The sequence below is a fragment of the Python bivittatus genome, unplaced genomic scaffold (genome assembly GCF_059951505.1).
Source record: "Python bivittatus isolate LINGU-HERP-01145 unplaced genomic scaffold, Pbiv_v1 ctg000080_np1212, whole genome shotgun sequence".
Taxonomy (NCBI): Eukaryota; Metazoa; Chordata; class Lepidosauria; order Squamata; family Pythonidae; genus Python; species Python bivittatus.
In genome coordinates, this window is record NW_028277035.1 from 88,288,067 (window position 1) to 88,305,813 (window position 17,747).

At 45.9% G+C, this 17,747-nt stretch overlaps 1 protein-coding gene across 6 annotated transcripts; it reads left to right on the top strand.

Annotated features, from left to right (window-relative positions):
- The first annotated feature begins 1,957 nt into the window (after positions 1 to 1,957).
- Positions 1,958 to 17,166, top strand: LOC103060560 (uncharacterized). Of its 6 annotated transcripts, XR_015795025.1 has the most exons (6): positions 1,962 to 2,180; positions 3,592 to 3,753; positions 5,211 to 5,282; positions 6,344 to 6,454; positions 8,603 to 14,061; positions 16,866 to 17,166. XR_015795025.1 is itself a non-coding variant. In XM_088134538.1 (5 exons), exons 2-5 carry the CDS (start codon positions 3,720 to 3,722, stop codon positions 10,876 to 10,878), a joined length of 2,490 nt encoding a protein of 829 aa, XP_087990664.1. In that variant the 5' UTR covers positions 1,958 to 2,180; positions 3,592 to 3,719; the 3' UTR covers positions 10,879 to 17,166. The 6 variants fall into 6 exon arrangements, 5 of the variants coding, with proteins under 5 accessions (XP_087990664.1, XP_087990665.1, XP_025028033.2 ...); XM_088134538.1 differs by having other exon boundaries at positions 1,958 to 2,180; positions 5,214 to 5,282; positions 8,603 to 17,166; XM_088134539.1 differs by having other exon boundaries at positions 1,958 to 2,180; positions 3,658 to 3,753; positions 5,214 to 5,282; positions 8,603 to 17,166.
- The last annotated feature ends 581 nt before the right edge of the window (positions 17,167 to 17,747 follow it).

The following is a 17,747-nucleotide window of genomic DNA, read 5'->3' on the forward strand; positions in this document are numbered from 1 at the left end:
GGCATCAGGTTGGAAAAGGTGACCAGGACAGTTAGTGTCATCTGCTCCAGCAAACAGCCAAGTGCGCTTACACTGGCTTAACTGCTGAACCTCATGGATAGGAAACCAGAGGAACTGTAGAATGAAATCAACGTTTATTTATTTCTTATATTTATATCCCACCTTAATTTTGTATAACTGAAGGCTGTGTATATAATATTCCCTCTCCTATTTTCCCCACAACAACAACGTTGGGAGGTGGGTTGGGCTGAGAGAGAGTGACAGGTCCAAAGTGACCCCATCAGCTTTAATTCCTAATGGGGAACTTATGGTTTCTCAGTTTCTAAGCCAAAGCTAAGAAAGACAAAAATCTCAGGAAAGAACTTAACAAAGAGTTTCAGATTGCTGTTAGAAGAGACAAGCAGTACAGGTAGTCCCCGGGTTAAGATGCCCGGGTCACAGACAACTGATAGTTAAGAACAGAGCCCATTGTAGCAAAAGTTAAGTTAAATACACAATGATTTGAGTTAAATATACAATGGTTCAAGTTCATTACACAATGCTACTAATACAGGATTATACAATAATATCGTTGGTCTTTGCCGCAGTTGTCAGCTCCGCTTTCACAGAGCCATCTTCAGTTTGCCATGCTTCCCCCAGAAGCCTGAAGATGAAGTTGGATCAACGCTCTGGTCATTACCAAGTTGGAAGGCCACCAGAAGTGATGGAATATCTACAGAAATATGCCAAGCAACAGAAGAAGAATCAATGAAGGTTCTAACCAAAGTATCTTAAGAATGGTTTTGAAATCTCAGATGAATACAAGAAACTTTTAATATGCTGCACTGAAATTTTAATATGTTACCTTGACATTTTAATTTAATTTTATAAAGCCCATCCATCTCTATTTTCTTTTGATTCTTCTTTTTTTAAAATCTCTGTATTTCTCTTGGTAGTGTTTTTAAATATCTACATAAAGAAATAAAGAAGGTTTTGCTGGTCTATGAGTTATGTTGTATGAACGCAACAGTGGCGGGTTCAATCCTTAACATAAGAAAATGAAACTGTATCTTTATAAGCTTTGAGAATTCAAAATAAACAGCAAAAAGCAAGACAAGGTTTTGTCTATAGAAAGTTTTGAATGGATTAAGGGCTCAGAAAATGTTGGAGTATTTGATTTTGAATATTAAAGACTTTGAAATTAATTTTAAAGAATAAATGCATTTTTGTGGGAAAGAAAAAATATTTTTGATATTAGAGACATAACAACTTCTTATGGCGTTCAGATATTGTTGAGGAATGGCAATGGGACTTTGAATCAACAATGTCAGCTACGTTGGGTATTTTTATGAACACCCTGTTCCCAGAAGCTGTTGCACCAAAAGATGCGGTTACAGAAAAAGATTTGGAACAAAACTTATCTGACATGATTACGGAAAACAAGGTGAACAACAATTTATCACTGGATATACAAAAAAAAAAAATCGCCTGGCTGGGGAATTCTGGGAGTTGAAGTCCACATATCTTAAAGTTGCTAAGGTTGAGAAACGCTGCTCTGGACAATAATAATATTTTATTAAACTTGCGCGCCACCGGCTCTCAACGTCTCTGTATTCCATGCCTCTTGAAACGCATCAACTGGACTTGCTGAAAGGGTGCTAAAATCTGGCAAACGGCTTGTGACTTGGTGTCATTTTACGACGCCAACCCAGGCCCTCGGGTTGGGGAAGGGTTGGCCCAGACCATTGGGTTAACCTGCCGGGGCCAGCTAACCATGGCTTAGCGCGTGGAGCCCGGGCAGCCGTGGGCAAGCCAGGGGCTTTCCTTCCTCTTTCCGAGCCGCGCCGCCTTGGGAAGTCGATCTCCGCGTAACGAGGGAGGCGAAGCCTCCGCGGGTCTCCCCCAGAGAGAGACGCGGCTCCCGGCCGACCCCCTCCCCGGCCCGCCCGCCCGCAGAGGAGGCTCCGTCTTCGGCAGCCGCCAGAGGGCCCTGGGCGGCGCTGGGGAGGGAGCGCGGCTCTCCGCCTCTCTCTTTCCTCGGCGCGGGGCGTCACGCGTTGAGCTTCCTGGGTGACTCGCGGGCGGCGGCGGCGGCGGCGGCGGCGCAGCGGATCGGGCCGGGAGAGGCGCCCGCCGCGGGTCCGCCCCGCCAGCCGCCGGGAGCCCCTCCTCGCCAGGCGGCCCGGCCCGGCCCGGCCCAGGTGGGGACCAGGCAGCGCTTCCGGGACGGGGAGGATGAAGGCTGCGGGCAGCGCTGCGCCGAGCCCCGCGCCGGGGCTGGCAGGAGCCGTGCGGGCGGGGACGGCGGGCAGCCAGCCGCGCCGGCCCTTTGAACCCCGCAGCCCCGGCCTTCTGCCCGCCTTGGCGCCAGAGCTACCCTCTGGAGCACCCGGTAGCCCCAGTTCGAGCAGGATCTTCATTGGGCTGGCTGGAGGGGAGGAGTGTGCAAGCTTTGGAGTCCCGCAGGGCTCTTTGGCAGCCTTCTGCCCGATGAAGCGTGCTGCAGAACTCAAAAGTCTGCAAACCGCTCCGGGGTGTTGAGTTGATATTGCCCACTATAGATGCGGAGTTCCTGTTCCTTGCCCCATTATATCTCTGATCTTTTAGCGTCGATTTGAAAGCCTGGCTCTTCTTTCTGTTCAGTGTCAGTTGAGTAACAGAACTGACTTTCCCTGGGGTTTTAGTGTGTGCTGGGGAGTGAAAGCAGGCTTTAAAAATGGTGATTAGTGTTTCAGCAATAAGCTGAATTTAATCCTGCTTAATAAGAGCAAATGGGCATGATTTTACTCTACACAGTTACTACCGTTCCTATAATAGTATACACTGCCTTTTAATTTGGATTAAGGCAGCTAGCAAAACAATACTTAACAGCTACAATATGTGAAGAAATAGATTCAGGGACTGTAATGGATCTAAACTGAAGCTGAGTCAGTGTTGTGGTGCAGCTTCAAAAAAGGCAAATGTGGTTTTAGAGGGCATTTGTTTAGATGTCAAATCAAACCACGGGTTCATTTGACTCTCTTTTATTGGACTTTGTTTGGCCAGTTCTGGCTACTGCCTGCAGTTGAAATTAATATCCATTTTAATTGGATATTAATTGAATTTAAAAGATTGGAATGGGTTCAGAGGTGGTGGTGAAATTGAGCAGAGATATAGAAAACAAGCCCTACTTGGAAAGTTGACAGCCTGGAGAAAAAACAGATGAGAGATGACATAATGTTTGCACAGCACACTGAACCAAAAACTACCCAAGCATATTTTAACTTAGCATATTTGTTCTGTAAATGTGGCCCTCTGGTTAGTTTAGAGTTCAGGGCAAACAAAGTCTGTAAAAGCCTATACTAGAACTGCCATCCTTTGTTTCTTGGGTCTGCCATGGAACGGTATTTCAGTTGTACTTGAAGGTTCGATCTTTTTCTTCAAAACTGGAACATTCGGATGGTTCTGATTCTGAATTTCAAAAGGGACTTGGGTCTTTTGCAACTTGCAATCTCTTTGTCGAGCATCTTTAAAGCGATAACCTCAAATAGTTAACAAAGGCAGAATTTCGTTTTGTTTATTTTCCTGAAGCTGCTCAATCCGGCCCCTTTTCTGCGTGGAATTAAATTTCAGGTTTTGGAAGTAGCCGGAAAGGTGAATTCCAGAACAAATGTGATGCGTGGAGGCTTCTCGTTCCAGATGCCCGTGGCCCCCCGGGTCGAACGGCCACCTCGTACTGGAGACTTCTCTACTGGAGGGACATGCAAGAGAACTACGAGACTCTGATCTCTCTGGGTAAGGATTCGTTTCACTGGGTAAACTGATGAAACATAAGGAACCGCTCTACTGGATCAAACCCAAGGTCCAGGGAATCCTCATTGTGGTGAACCATACGCTTCAGGAAAGCCCACAAGCAAGGAATGATGGCAGCTGTTCTTTTGTTGTGTTTCTCCATCATTTGGTTTTTGGAAGGTATACTATACCTGCATGTGAAGGTTTGATTTAGGTCTCGTGGTTTACAGACCTCTCATCCGTCTACTTTTCTCATCTCTTCTGGTAAACCACGGAACGGCTTGTTCTCTGTATTTAGAACAAGGCTGACCACCACTGAATCAGTAATAAAGTTACTTAGCCTTCACCAGCTGAGGCCCTCCCCAACATGCTGGACAACAACTCCCATTAACTCCATGATCTGCTGGCAACGGGAACTGTAGTTGGCCAAGGACACCAGGTTGGGAGAAGCTGTTTTCTATACTAGTTCAAGCATCTGGATGCTGGCTTATGAGATATTCTATGAAATTAGCTTTAACTGTAATATAGGGTTCAGAGCCAGTCTGGTGTCATGGTTAAGGCACCAGGCTACAAACCAGGAGACCCTGAGTTCTAGTGTCACCTTAAGCATAAAGCCAGGTGGGTGACCTTGGGCCAGTCATTCTCACTCATCCCTGGGAAGGGGGCACTTCCAAAATCTTGCCAAGAAAATTGCAGGGATAACTTCAGGTAGTCAATAGGAGTCAACACTGACTCAAAGGCACCCCCCCCCCAAAAAAAGGTAATATAGGGTTACAGGAAATGAAGCTGAATTGTATACAGACAGTCCTCCACTTATGAACAAATTATGTTCGAAGAGGCTGTTTGTAAGTCCATTTTTTTGGTAAGTCCAACCATGGCACACTGCATACATACATCTGGAAGTTTATGCACCGTAAACTTCCAGGACCTTCCTTCCAGGACCTTCATTGTTGGAGTAGTTGGAGGTTTATTCATATTGGCGAAAGTTCGTAACTTGAATGTTCATAAGTAGAGGACTCTCTGTACGCCTTTACTAGGGAATAAGCTCTACAATTCTTTGGGATTAATATCTGAGTTAATCTGCAGGAGATTCCGCTGTTACTTTACTGTGGCTGGAATCCTAGTGACATTCCTCCCAAGCACAGGAGAAATGCTTTGCTCTTTCGCATCCCACTGGAATTCTGGTAAGCCACTGGCCTCCTTGGTTGTTCCAAGATCCAGCTGGCTCAGCATCACTGCCTGGATTCTTCTAGAAAGGGAGAGCCCTCCATTACATTGCTCCCTAGCAGCTGATATTGTTTAACAGAATGCTCCCCTCTGATTGTAGCAGGCATTCAAGCGGTCACAGTGGGACTTAGCCAAAGCAGGGACCTAGCTGCATCAGTGGCCCACGGCATCCATGTGGTGCCAACCCATCTGCCAAACGTCCTAACGGGGGCTTTTGCACTTTGTCTTGTTAGCAGAAGAGATGGCCATCACCCTGCCCCGAATCACTGCACTAGCTGAGCCCCACCGGAGAGGGTTGGCATCAGGTAAGACTGGCGGTTTTTGTGCTCTGCGCCCCAAACAGAAATGCTTTTCTGTGCCTTAGGTGCAATTAAGAACAAGCTGGTCTGTTCTGCGTTTAGAATAAATTCTGTAAAGGCTTATGCAGACTGACTTGTATACATGAAGATGGGATGATGATGATAATAAGAAACAAGAAAGAAGAATACTAGCCTGCTACTTTTGGTCCAAGATAATCAACCTCCCCAGTGATGCCTGCCTGCCTGCCTGCCTGCCTTCTCCATCTCCCTCCCTCCCTCCCTCCCTCTATTTAAGCATAAAAGATGTATTGGATCAGACTAAACAGCTCTCTCGTGTACCTCCTGTTTCCCAGAATGGCTAAAAGATGACATTCAGACATGTGGCTCTGAGCAGTGGGCATTCAGGGACACAGGACTTCTGTTCCTGGTGGTAGTATATGCAACTTCCCAAATTTCCAGGAATACCACTTCCGGCTCCTGTTTTCCAGCAACTGCTTTTTAGAGGCATCCTATCTTTTTAATATTTTGAGATAATTTATGATGATGTAGACTAGTAGCCTTGAACTGAATTAGCCCCCAGAGTTCCTCCATTCCCCGTATAGATTATTCTAAGCTGGTTACCATCACTATAGCTGTGTCAATAGGTGTCATAGTTCAACAGAGCCCATCAGATGGCTAGTATAAATGTGTTGTTGTTGCCAGGGGGACAGGGGGTTGGGGGTTTTGTATTTGGGATTTTTATTCCTGTAAGCCGTCCGGAGTCACCATGAGTTGAGTTGGGCAGCCATATAAATTGCTTAAATAAATAAAAAATAAATAAAACGATGTCCTTCTCTGATTCAGCCAAGCTCATTTCTGTATATGTTTCTATACCAGCCTTCCCCAACTTGCCACTCTATTGGGAATTCATCTCCCTGAATTTCCAGGCAGTTCCACTACATCTGTAAGAAACTTGGCTGAAGAAGGCTGGTCAAAGGGTCACTCTAGCAAACCCACAGAGGAAAGGTCTCCCAGCTGGGAATGGACTTTGTGCTGTTCCCAGTACTGAACCTTTTCTTCGCCAACAGGATTTCCACTTTCTAAATCTGATCTGCTCTCCTGGATGGATCGAGAAGATTCATGGATTCCAGAACTTCAGGGATGTGAGGACAGGGCGATGCCAACTCATATAAGCCCAGGTGAGAATTGTGGCTTGTTTGTTTTTAAATATATGCGATGGAATTTCAGCACTTAAGGGGAAAGTTTTGTTCATAACCATCGCTAGATTCTGGCACAGAAGCCCTGAACAGTGCAATAGGGTAGCTATGGATTTTACATTTATCTTCAAGACTTTTCAGCAGGATGTTGGGGGGGGGAAATAAATTGAACGACTTCTACAATAGATCAGCCTTTCCTCTCCCACATTACTTTTCATCACCTCTTAAAACACCAAAGCTCGAGGAAGTTATAAATCCAATTAGACAGTGCATTCCAGAAGAACAATAAATAGTGGAACAGAACTAATAAAAATGTTTACAAAGTTACGAGAAAGCTTGTTTTTCAGAACTTTTCTTCTGATGAGAGAAAGAGGTGTCATAGAAAAATACCAACATTTGCAATCTCCGAATCTACAACGTGAACTTATATAGGTTGATTCAGCTCACGGAATTCACAAGGACCTATTCAGGAGCAAGTATAGGGCTGAATTCAACCACTGGTGGCAGGTCCATGGTAGGACCACCAGAACCGAGCTGCAAAAACCCGGATGACAATCAGACGACAATTAATGTTTCACCAATTTTGTATAACTTACAATTATTCAATCAATTTTTCCTAACAAATATGACTGCTTTAGTCTTTGATACAAACTGAGTCTGTATCTATCTAACATTCTGGCTAGCATTTATTGTATATGATTTGAGTTTTCAACAAATAACAAAGCATGAGCTACACCCGCAAATACAGATACATTCAGTTCCCAACCTACCTCTGACATCACCACAGGCATTCCTTATATATCTATCCATAAATAGATGAAACAACTAAGGGAGTTTCACACATTCTTGCCTTACTCCCTGCTCAGTGTTGAACTATTTGCTAATCATTTTATTTAGGGGTTAAGACACCAGGCTAGAGTACAGGAGACTGTGAGTTCTAGTCCCACCTTAGGCACGAAGCCAGCTGGGTGATCTTGGGCCAGTCTCTCCCTCTCCGCCCTAGGAAGGAGGAGGAGGCCAGGACAAACCATTTCCGAAAAAGTTTGCTGAGAAAACTGCAGGGACTAGTCCAGGCAGTTGCCAGGAGTCAAAACACATACACCAAAAAAAATAAACCTGCACCCACCACATTCAGAAAACTCCATATTCTATTATTCAAGCCTATTCACTGTCAGCACACACTCATCAAATGGGCAATACACTTTCTGTCTCATACATTGCTCTGTGTCCTGCTGAGGAGCAAATATTTCATCTGCACACCCTCACCTGACAATAAAACCCCTTGTGCTTCCCAAATGTTGCTCATTGTCCCATCTTGTACCCTTTCAATCAGAAATCTGCCCAACACCTCCTCCAGATGCTTAGCAAATTACTGTCACGTGTGCCCACATCAGTTAGACTGATGCCAGTTCATACTTTCTGACTTAGCTCTTTCATTCATAAGTCAGCCTTCCCTGCATCTCTTCATCAACCCCATTCCACAAGATAGGACCACCTTCGCCCAGATCCATCACATCCTTCCTCTTTCTCTCCGTTTTACAAGCACACAACTTACTTAATCTTCTTGCTTGCCTCTCATTCATCAGTTCGTGCCCTTGGTCATTTAGCCCGCTTACATGCCAAGGCGCAATCTTCCACATGCCGTGGGCATCACCAGATCAGCTCATAGAGATTCGGTTTTGCCACCCACCATGGCTTTGCTCCCTTGAGGTTTTCACAGAACACTTTTGAGTAGCAGAAAGAAGGTGCAAACTAGGTTACCAGCCTTAGTGGTTCTCATACCCCGTGTGGCATTCCCTCTGACAGTAAGAACAGTACTGGCCAATTTTAGCAGATTTTGCCAGTATGTCAGAAAGGCAACAGCAGGCAAGTTTTATCCCAGGTTTGCTCATATATCCTCCACAAGCTAGGATCTCTAATCCAAAGTGTGTTTTGCAAGCCAGTGTCTTGTTGCCAACATCTCGCCAACTTGAAGGCATATGCAGTGTGCTGACCCACGTAGGGTGTAAGGTAGAAATATAAAATGTTTAATACAAATACATGTTGAAATAATGTTACAGTTAACCTCCAGTTAATGGCTTCTGGGAAAGGATGGCTTTCAAGTCATCTCTGCAACACTTACCTCCTCAGGGGATGAATTGCGAGGAAAGAATGAACCTGTTCCTCCAGAAGTATTTCCTAGCAAAACAGATCTACAGGAGGGGGATGTCCTAGAAAGGAATCTAATGGAGGCAGAGAGCCAACCATCAGGGACAGGGCTGAGGGGCTCCCGAACAGACGGAAAGGAGCAGCAAGAGAAACCCCTCCCACAGACAATGGTTGCTTCCAATCCCCAGATGTCCCTGAGGAAACCACCAGCCCATGGCAAGAACCATCAGTGCCCTGAGTGTGGCAAAAGCTTCAGCCAGAAGTCCAACCTTCTCCGGCACCAGAGGCTGCACCTGGACCAAAGACCCCACAAGTGCGACCAGTGTGATAAAAGTTTCTCTGAGGCCGAGGCCCTGGCCACGCACCACAAAGGCCACGCAGGCAACAAGCCGTACAAGTGCGAGGAATGCGGGAAAAGTTTCAGCTGGACCTCGCACCTGGAACGGCACCGGCGGATCCACACCGGGGAAAAACCATTCCAGTGCAAGGAGTGTGGGAAGGCCTTCAGTGTTGGATCGCATCTGGAGAGGCATCGGCGGATCCACACCGGGGAGAAGCCCTATCAGTGCAAAGAGTGTGGGAAGAGCTTCAGCGTCAGCTCCACCCTGGTCCAGCACCAGAGGACTCATGCGAATGACAAACCCTACCAGTGCGAGGACTGTGGGAAGGGCTTCACCCTTGGAGCCAACCTGGTGGCTCACCAGAGGAAACATCTGGGCCAGAAGCCCTATGAGTGCCCCGATTGCGGGAAGAGTTTCAGCTTCACATCTCACCTAGAGAGACACCAGCGGATCCACACGGGGGAGAGGCCCTACCAGTGCCCTGACTGTGGGAAGAGTTTCAGCCGCAGCTCCCACCTCTACAGGCATCAGAGAATCCACACGGGTGAGAAGCCACACCAGTGCACAGATTGTGGCAAAAACTTCTACCTCAGTGCGGCCACCCTCCACCACCTCCAGACATCCCCAGCCCGGAGCAGGGATCCCACCAAATGCACTGAATGTAACCGCAAGCGGATGGCCCCACAGCCTCCGCCCCCTCCCCCTTCTCCCCCAGTGTGTACCGAGAAGCCCTATAAATGCCCTGACTGTGGGAAAGGATTCGGCCAGAGTTCGTCACTGGTGAAGCACCGGCGGATCCACACAGGAGAAAGGCCGTATCAGTGTCTGGAGTGTGGGAAGAACTTCAGCTGGTGTTCGGCCCTGATCAAGCACAAGAGGACCCACACAGGAGAGAAGCCATATCGGTGTGAAGACTGCGGGAAAGCTTTCAGCGTCAGCTCCCATTTGGAAAGGCACCAGCGTGTGCACTCTTCTGACCGGCCCCACAAGTGTGCCGAATGTGGGAAAACCTACAGGGAACTGGCCTCGCTAGTCAAGCACCAGAAGTCCCACATGGCCGGGAGCAAGCGCTATCGGTGCCCTGACTGTGGGAAAAGCTTCAGCTGGAGCTCCCACCTGGAAAGACACCAAAGAGTCCACACAGGGGAGAAGCCTTACCAGTGCAGTGACTGTGGGAAGTGCTTCAGCGTCAGTTCCCACCTGGACCGCCACCGGAGAATCCACACTGGGGAGAAACCGTACCACTGCGGCGAGTGCGGGAAGAGCTTCAGCGTCAGCTCCACGCTCTTGCAGCATCAGCGGACTCACTCGAGCGGAAAGCCTCACAAGTGCAAGGAGTGTGGAAAGCGTTTCGTGGCCGGGGCACAGCTGCTCACGCACCAGCGGGCCCACCGGGGCGAGAAACCCTACGACTGCACGGTCTGCGGGAAGAGCTTTGGCTTCGTCTCCCACCTGGAGCGGCACCAGAGGGTCCACACGGGCGAGAAGCCGTACCAGTGCCCCGAGTGCGGGAAGTGCTTCAGCCGCAGTTCGCACCGCAACCGCCATCAGCACACTCATGCGGCAGAGGGGTTCCCCAAAGGGCGATCTGAAGGCCAGAAAGGCAGCTGTGTTTCGACCGAGGCCAAGCACCCCAAGGAGCTGCTGCCTGTTGCTCCTGATCCTCCTCCTTCTCTCATGCCCTCCTGGTGGAGTGAGGGGGACAGGAACAGCATCCCCCCAGCTGCTTCCACGTGGCCCGAGGCCCCACCACCTTTCCAGGGCCTCATCCCCAATGCTGTCCCAGCTGGAGGGCTGAGGGGATGGGGTGGGAAGGGGTTCCTGCCTCCAGATACATGGAGGGTGGGGGAAAGCAGCTGTAGATGGACGTCCCCCTACCCTCAGGAGGGATGGCCGCAACCTCCCCCAACATCCTAGCTGCTCAAAGCAATTTTGTGGGATGGATAGGTTGAGGGAAGCAGTGATCTTCCCTCCACGCTCAACAGATTGGGCAGAGTGCTAATTTTGTCACATGGGAGCCAAGGAGAGCTTGTTTGGCCTGGGTTGGGATGGAAACCTACACGGATAACATCTGTCCTACAAGAGAAGGAAGCCACATTTGTGTTCTTCTGATGGAGGTTTACATGGGCCTGGAACTTTTGATGTGAGGCGTGCTCAGAGTTGCAATAATCCTTGGATCCTCTGCATTCTGAAGTGGTAGAGTACTGTTGTAGAGTTCTTGGTACTCTCTGAGCTTGCTTGTTGCTTGCAAACATCTGCAAGCAAACATCTGTGATGTTACCTAGTTGAACAATGAAACATCTGCAAGCAAACATCATCCATGATGTTCCCTAGTTGGGTAATGAAACGTCTGCAAGCAAGCAACCAAGCTCAGAGAACCCCAAGAACTCCACAGTTCAACCCTGAGCTGCAGATAGTCTCTTCTGTTGGGAGAGTACTACTGCTTTTACTGATGGTTTGAACTGGCTTGTCACCATCATTTGCTGGGGAAAAGCTTAAGAATCTGCAAGATGAGCAAAGGCTGTAGGCTCCCTCTTTACCTGATGAGTATGATAAGTGGAAGCATAGCAGAAATAGGGTGGTATTGTCCATGAGGATCCATTTATTTACAGGTAGGAAGTCCCAGGTACCTTAAGGCATCCAAAGGTTTATCTGGCGTTGCACCAAAGTCTGCAGAAAACACAGTTGAAAGAAGCATTTAGCCTGCCTAAAGTGGGAGAGCCTTGAGAGCCAATCTTTCCTTTCTGGTAGCATCTTACTGCAAGGGAGTAAGGAAGGAAATCTGAAACCAGAGCAGATTCCTCTTCTGCATGGCACGTAGTGCAGGGGTTCAACATCTGTGCTGCCTGCAAGCTGTCCCAGAGTCAATCTCTGCATCTCCAGGTGGGAAGAGACCTGCTGGAGATCCCAAGGAGCCGCTGAGAGTCATTTCAAGCTATCTGTACTGACGGGACCCCAACAATCCTGACCAGTGACGATGCTAGCTAAGAATCATGGAGGTTTGGTCCAAAACAGGGGTGCCGAGCTTGGGCAAGATGATTTACTGTAGATCAATAATGGGAGCCTATGGCCCTCCTGGCAGTGTTTCAAGTCCCATAAACTACTGCAGTCATTGGAGATGATGGAAAATGGTGCTGTCAGTCTTGCGAGGTAGTCCAGACAGGAAGCATGCCTGGATGAACTAATTCTACTTTATTGTAAGGTTACATTAACAAAATCATGCACGTCTGAAAGTACATCTCTCCCCCACCCTCACCTTTACAGCCCAAGAAACTAGGGAGGTCCCTTCTGAGTTGTTTGCCACTCCCCCATTCCATCTGCGGGCTCAGCTGCCGCTTATCTGACTGTTCCCCTGGCTGTGGCTCTTCCCCCCGTCTCCCAAGGTCATTCCCACATAACATTACAGGAGTCTGGTACCATCTGAAGGGTCACAGGTTTCAGTTCACAGTGTCGATAATATAGTGCTGGATGGACCAACGGGTTTCTCAGCACAGGGCAATTTTGCATTTTATGGAAAAAAGGAAGATCTCTTAAAATAGCTGTTAGCTAAAATAGCTAAAATAGCATCTCTCTTAAAATAGCTGTTCAAGCTGAGATTCATTTGAATGGTGATCTATACAATCCTGGTGAAGCATCAGACATACATTTGCTTATCTAATGCAAGAAACTGCCTTGTATAGAGTCAAAGTCTTAGTCTCTGTGTTTCTCAACCTTGGCCACTTTAAGATGGGTGGACTTCAACTCCCAGAATTCCCTGCTGGCTGGGGAATTCTGGGAGTTGAAGTCCAGACATCTTCAAGCTGCCACGGTTGAGAAGGCTGGCTGGGGAATTCTGGGAGTTGAAGTCCACACATCTTAAAGTCGCCAAAGTTGAGAAACACTGTTCTAACTACACCCAGGTTTTCTATTTTTACTAGCAGTTGCTCACCAAGGACCTACCTCCAAGCTCTTCCCTATGAATACTTCCTGAGTGGTTGGGGTAGTAGTGGCTTTCTGCATGGATTGGGCCAGATGATCTTGAAGTTCCCTTCCAACTCTTACATGTGATGATTCTATGAAGGGATTTATGCTGTGACGAATAGGAAATTTTCATAAGCTCACAAATAAGGACTAAGAAAAAAAGAACACCTCTGTCCATATTGGCGGCCAGACATTTTCAGCCCTGTGTGTTACACTAGCCCAGTGTTTCTCAACCTTAGCCACTTTAAGACAAGTGGACTTCAACTCCCAGAATTCCCCAGCCAGCCATACTGGCTGGGGAATTCTGGGCGTTGAAGTCCACTCGTCTTAAACTTGTTAAGGTTGAAAAATACTGTACTAGCCTCTCACTACTATAATACTACATTTTCTCCTAGACTGTACTTAAAAGTAAGCATATACTTCTAACTACACATTGGCTTATAGCAAAAAACAAAAAAACAAAAATGGGCATAAACGGTAATAAGGCTGCCCATTTAGGCCATTTTAAATGTACACAGGACTTTTCCGACCTCAATACATTTCCTCCCAACAATCCTGGAAAGTTTTCATTTTTTGTTTTACCGAAGAGGGAATGAGAAGAGGGAGGGAATATGAATTAACCAAAGGCTACAGGGTGAGTCCCAATGAACTTGGGTCCAAGAGTTATAAAGCAGAGGCCCAGATAGGCCTGGACGCCAATTCCTAAGAAACATTTGTGGAAAACCAGCTTTCCCCATTAATGCCCCAGAGGTATTTTATACCTCCTTCACCCACTTGGTCCTGACTTGCTTTATATATTTCCAGGTACCTCCAGAGAACTCTGGATTGATTGGACTACAGGATCAGTTATTAAAATGGCAGTTCAACACGTTTAGCGGGACCAGGTTGGGGCGTGCTGATTCAGTGTGTGTGTGGTTTGAATCACGGATGGAAAGATGCGAAGAAGGGTACAGCTTATTTAAGAGAAGATTATTTCCTTCTCTCCTTCCTTTGAAAAACTAACATTCAAGCAAACTTATTTTTCATAACAGGTTTTCCGGTGACCATCGAATGCTTATATTGGGTGGGAAAGACACAGATCCTCTTATTAGCAGCCCCTTTTTAAAAATTAACATTACAACATGGGTGCTTCAATTCCAGGTAGGCACAAAGAAACCTAGTGACAATAATGCAACATATCCTAAGTGTTCTGGAAGAAACCTGGTTAAACCCAGCTTAGTTCTGAGTAAATCTGTATTGTACTGTGTATTATGTCAGGATGAAAACGTCAAAGAACATACCTAATTAATCTTTGATAACGTCTAGCTGTCTTCCTGTGCTTTTTAGCACAAACACCATTTAGATCACCACCGGGGAACCGTTTCTTCTGTCAAGAGCGTAATTACCTCCAGGAAAGTATTTGAGGTCACATTGTGGTGGGCAGTCATCCATTCTGACATTGGCTTCCTGATTTACTCCTTGTGGTCATTCTCTGGCCTACAAGAAGGCTTTTCTTCAGCTTTGATGGATCAAGCAGTTGTGCCCTACCTGAAGGAGGACTGGTGTTGGTGACACATGCTGGTGACTTCAGATGAATTGTTGCATTGCACTTGTTGGGGCTCTTCAGACTGGCTTGGAAGTTGATCTGGCCCAGAATGTGGCACCACAGGAGATGGTGGTACCTCTTGGAAGATGCCACATTATCCCCATTTTGCTTTGGTTGCTGGTTGTTTTGAAGCCCAGTTCAAGGTATCTGTACTAGAGTAGGCGGTCTGTAGATAATTTGGACCACCACTATACATGATTTGGTAAGTCTCTAGTATTTTCAATGAGGAAGAATTCAGCTAACCGAGCTGGGAAAGTCCTCAGCCAGAGAATCTGAGCAGAGCAGAGCATTCTCCAATGTAGTGCTCTCTAGAGGAGATGAAATAGCTCTCCAGAATACCAAGAAGGATCATTTATTGTGAATTTGGGGATTGATAATTGCAGTGCATCTGGATGCTTGGCCAGGGAAATCAGTGGTCTGCAACGCTCAGTGCTGATGTTCATGTTTCCCAAATCAATACATGTACATGTGCATGTGCGTATACACACACAGTAATGAACACAGAACCTTGTAGCACCTTCAAGATTAACCAACTACATTAGGGCATTAGCTTTTTTGAGCACAACAGCTTATGCCTTAATAAAATTAGTTAGTCTTGACGGTGTTACCAGACTTCATGTCTACTTTGTTGCTGTGGAGAAACACAGCTCTTCTCCCCCTTTCTACAAAACTACAGTTTAGTGCAACAGGTAAATCCACCCATTATAAAGTTATGTTTCCCCCTAACTGCATCACAATCACATCTGGCAACACCTGGACTGGCCGGTCCCACAATACTACCTTTGCATCAGCCCTAGCTTGTTTGTGAGGGAGACTTAAGTCATCCTTAGCAGAACCGTTGTTAATGTAGCATTTCTCTGACACCGTCCAAGGGCAGCCTCAAGGCACATAAAGTTGGTTTGGCTTGGGAAGGAAGTTGGCGACTCAGTGACTTGAAATGGAGGCCATTCAAGCAGGATACAGATCAGCACTGGAGATAGGAAATTCCTGCCAATTGGAGAAAGGAGGAGGGGAGATTCAAGTCACTCAGTTTCATAGGAATCTCCTTGCAGCTGTCTCAAAAACTGCCTGATCTCTTGCTGGAATGAAACTTCACAAAATAGATTGTGTTCCCTGGGATTGCCACTACACATTACTTTGGTCTTTGTTGACCAACCAATCAAGGCCTCTGCGTGTTTTTCTTTAGCTTCGCAATGGCCTTCCAACAGATTTGGGTGCTGCTGTGAGTCCCAGGAAGAGCAAAGATTAAGCTGCTTCCAGCACTGTTCTGAGAAGTTGCATCTACTGGTCTTCTACCTGTCTTCTGTTCATAAAGCAGCTTTTCATAATTTAAGGGATCTTCCTCTAAAAAATAGACACTTGTCTTTTATCCTGTTCCCACAACAAAAATGTGATTATATGCCATCAAGCCAGCACTGACTCATAGCAACCACATAGACAGACCTTCTCCAGGATGATCTGTCCCCAACCTGTTCCTTCAAGTCTTCCAATGATGCACCATCCTTGCTGTAATGGAGTCCATCCATCTTGCTGCTGGTCATTCTCTTCTCTTTCCTTCCACCTTTGTGAATGGAACATTGTGAGCATTTTACATGCAACTTATACTACTGAAAAGTGTGTGTACAACAAGGGCAGCAAATGGTGCCTATTTCCTCATGAATTATCTCACTTGAAATCAATAGTTCATTCTGGACAAGCATGCATACAAACTAATGTATGTTTATATGATGAAGCCTTTATTGAACTCAGCAAGGTTACAGACTATATGTTATATAGGATCATATTGTGTATGTGTGTGCATTTGTTCTATTAATTTGTGCAAATACATTCCATTTGCTGGTTTTAGATGTTGGAACAGACTTCAAAAAGAGACAACTAAGAGTGACTGGCCTCAGAGTTTGTCCCACCTTAACAAGGATAATGGTGCAGACTCTTTATTGATCACACCCAGCATATACAATTATCTGAAATATAAAATTATGGGTGTTGGGTGGGAATTTTCTTGGCATCAGGTGGAGAAGCATGAATCAGGATGAGCAGATTTCAGGCTTGGGGCATCTATTTTGTACTGGAACCCAAGAATCCACTAGGGGAGGCCAACAGCAATGTATTTATTGGGAGGGGAGCAGTGCAATCAAGCATGAGAACTGTTGCTACAAATATCAATCAATTTATAAATGTTCATGTCTCTGTAATTTCCAACACAGAATAATATTTTAGGGGACTCAGAAGTCAATTTAAAAGTACTGTAATGAATTTTGCATGGGATTGCAAAGACATTTCAGTTGCAGCCTTATGCATGCTTTGAAACTCACTTGCCTTTCTTTCAGAGTAAATATGTTTTGTTTTAAACATACAGCATTCTTTGGAGAAAACTGGTAGCAGCAGATGGAGTAAAAAGTTGGAATTTATTTTTGAACCCAAGAGATTTCAAGTTCAAATCCCACTTCAACAGCAGAATCACTGGATGATTGTTGTTTAACTGTCTTTTATCCTTAGTTCCCCATCTGTAAAATGGAAATTAATCCCACAGAGTTACAATTTTTTAGAATAAAAACTGTATTTTGTTTTGCTTAGTACAAAGTCTAGGCAAAGTCTTTTAAAAACAGAACACAAAATATAATTGCTGTGTTTAAATAAAGAGCAATTCCCCCAACAAATCATATTGTAATGGCCTGATTGATATATCATGCTAAGACAGGGGACGGGTTCCCACAACACACTATCCAATTCCATTTTAGCCAGTCAGGTGTGCTATATGAACTCTGCCAATCAATACTACCACACTTGGTTGGAATAGTCCTTTGTTTTATTCATCAGTTCCGAATAACCTTCTTATTCCCCATCTTCGAATGAGACATGATGCTGCAGCAATCAATAATGTGACAAGCGCCTGTGAAACGCGGAATTCGCTGCAAGAGGTTTATCTGAGGAATCTGGAACTTCAAAATTCAGGTCAGATATATAAAATAGACATACCTATGTGCACGGATGCGCACACACACAGAGACATCACAAAGTAACTAGTATGAAATGATCTCATTTCATCTGGAATTCAGTTGAGCACGCTTTTGTAAAAAAAAAAATTAATGTACTCTAATATTAAATACTGTCGAAGCCTGTGGACCACAATAAAGAAAGAAACCGTAATTGGAACTGAAGATATCAGTGGTTAATTTGTTTCTTCTAGTTGGTTACATCATGCCTTCCAGATGTGTTGGATCTCATAATAATGATAATT

Excerpts from the sequence above, each read along its gene's own strand:
- LOC103060560 (XM_025172265.2), top strand. The coding sequence starts at position 3,720 with ATGCAAGAGAACTACGAGACTCTGATCTCTCTGG. Across the intron at positions 5,283-6,343 it reads CCGGAGAGGGTTGGCATCAG|GATTTCCACTTTCTAAATCT; the intron begins GTAAGACTGGCG and ends CTTCGCCAACAG. Across the intron at positions 6,455-8,602 it reads GCCAACTCATATAAGCCCAG|GGGATGAATTGCGAGGAAAG; the intron begins GTGAGAATTGTG and ends TTACCTCCTCAG.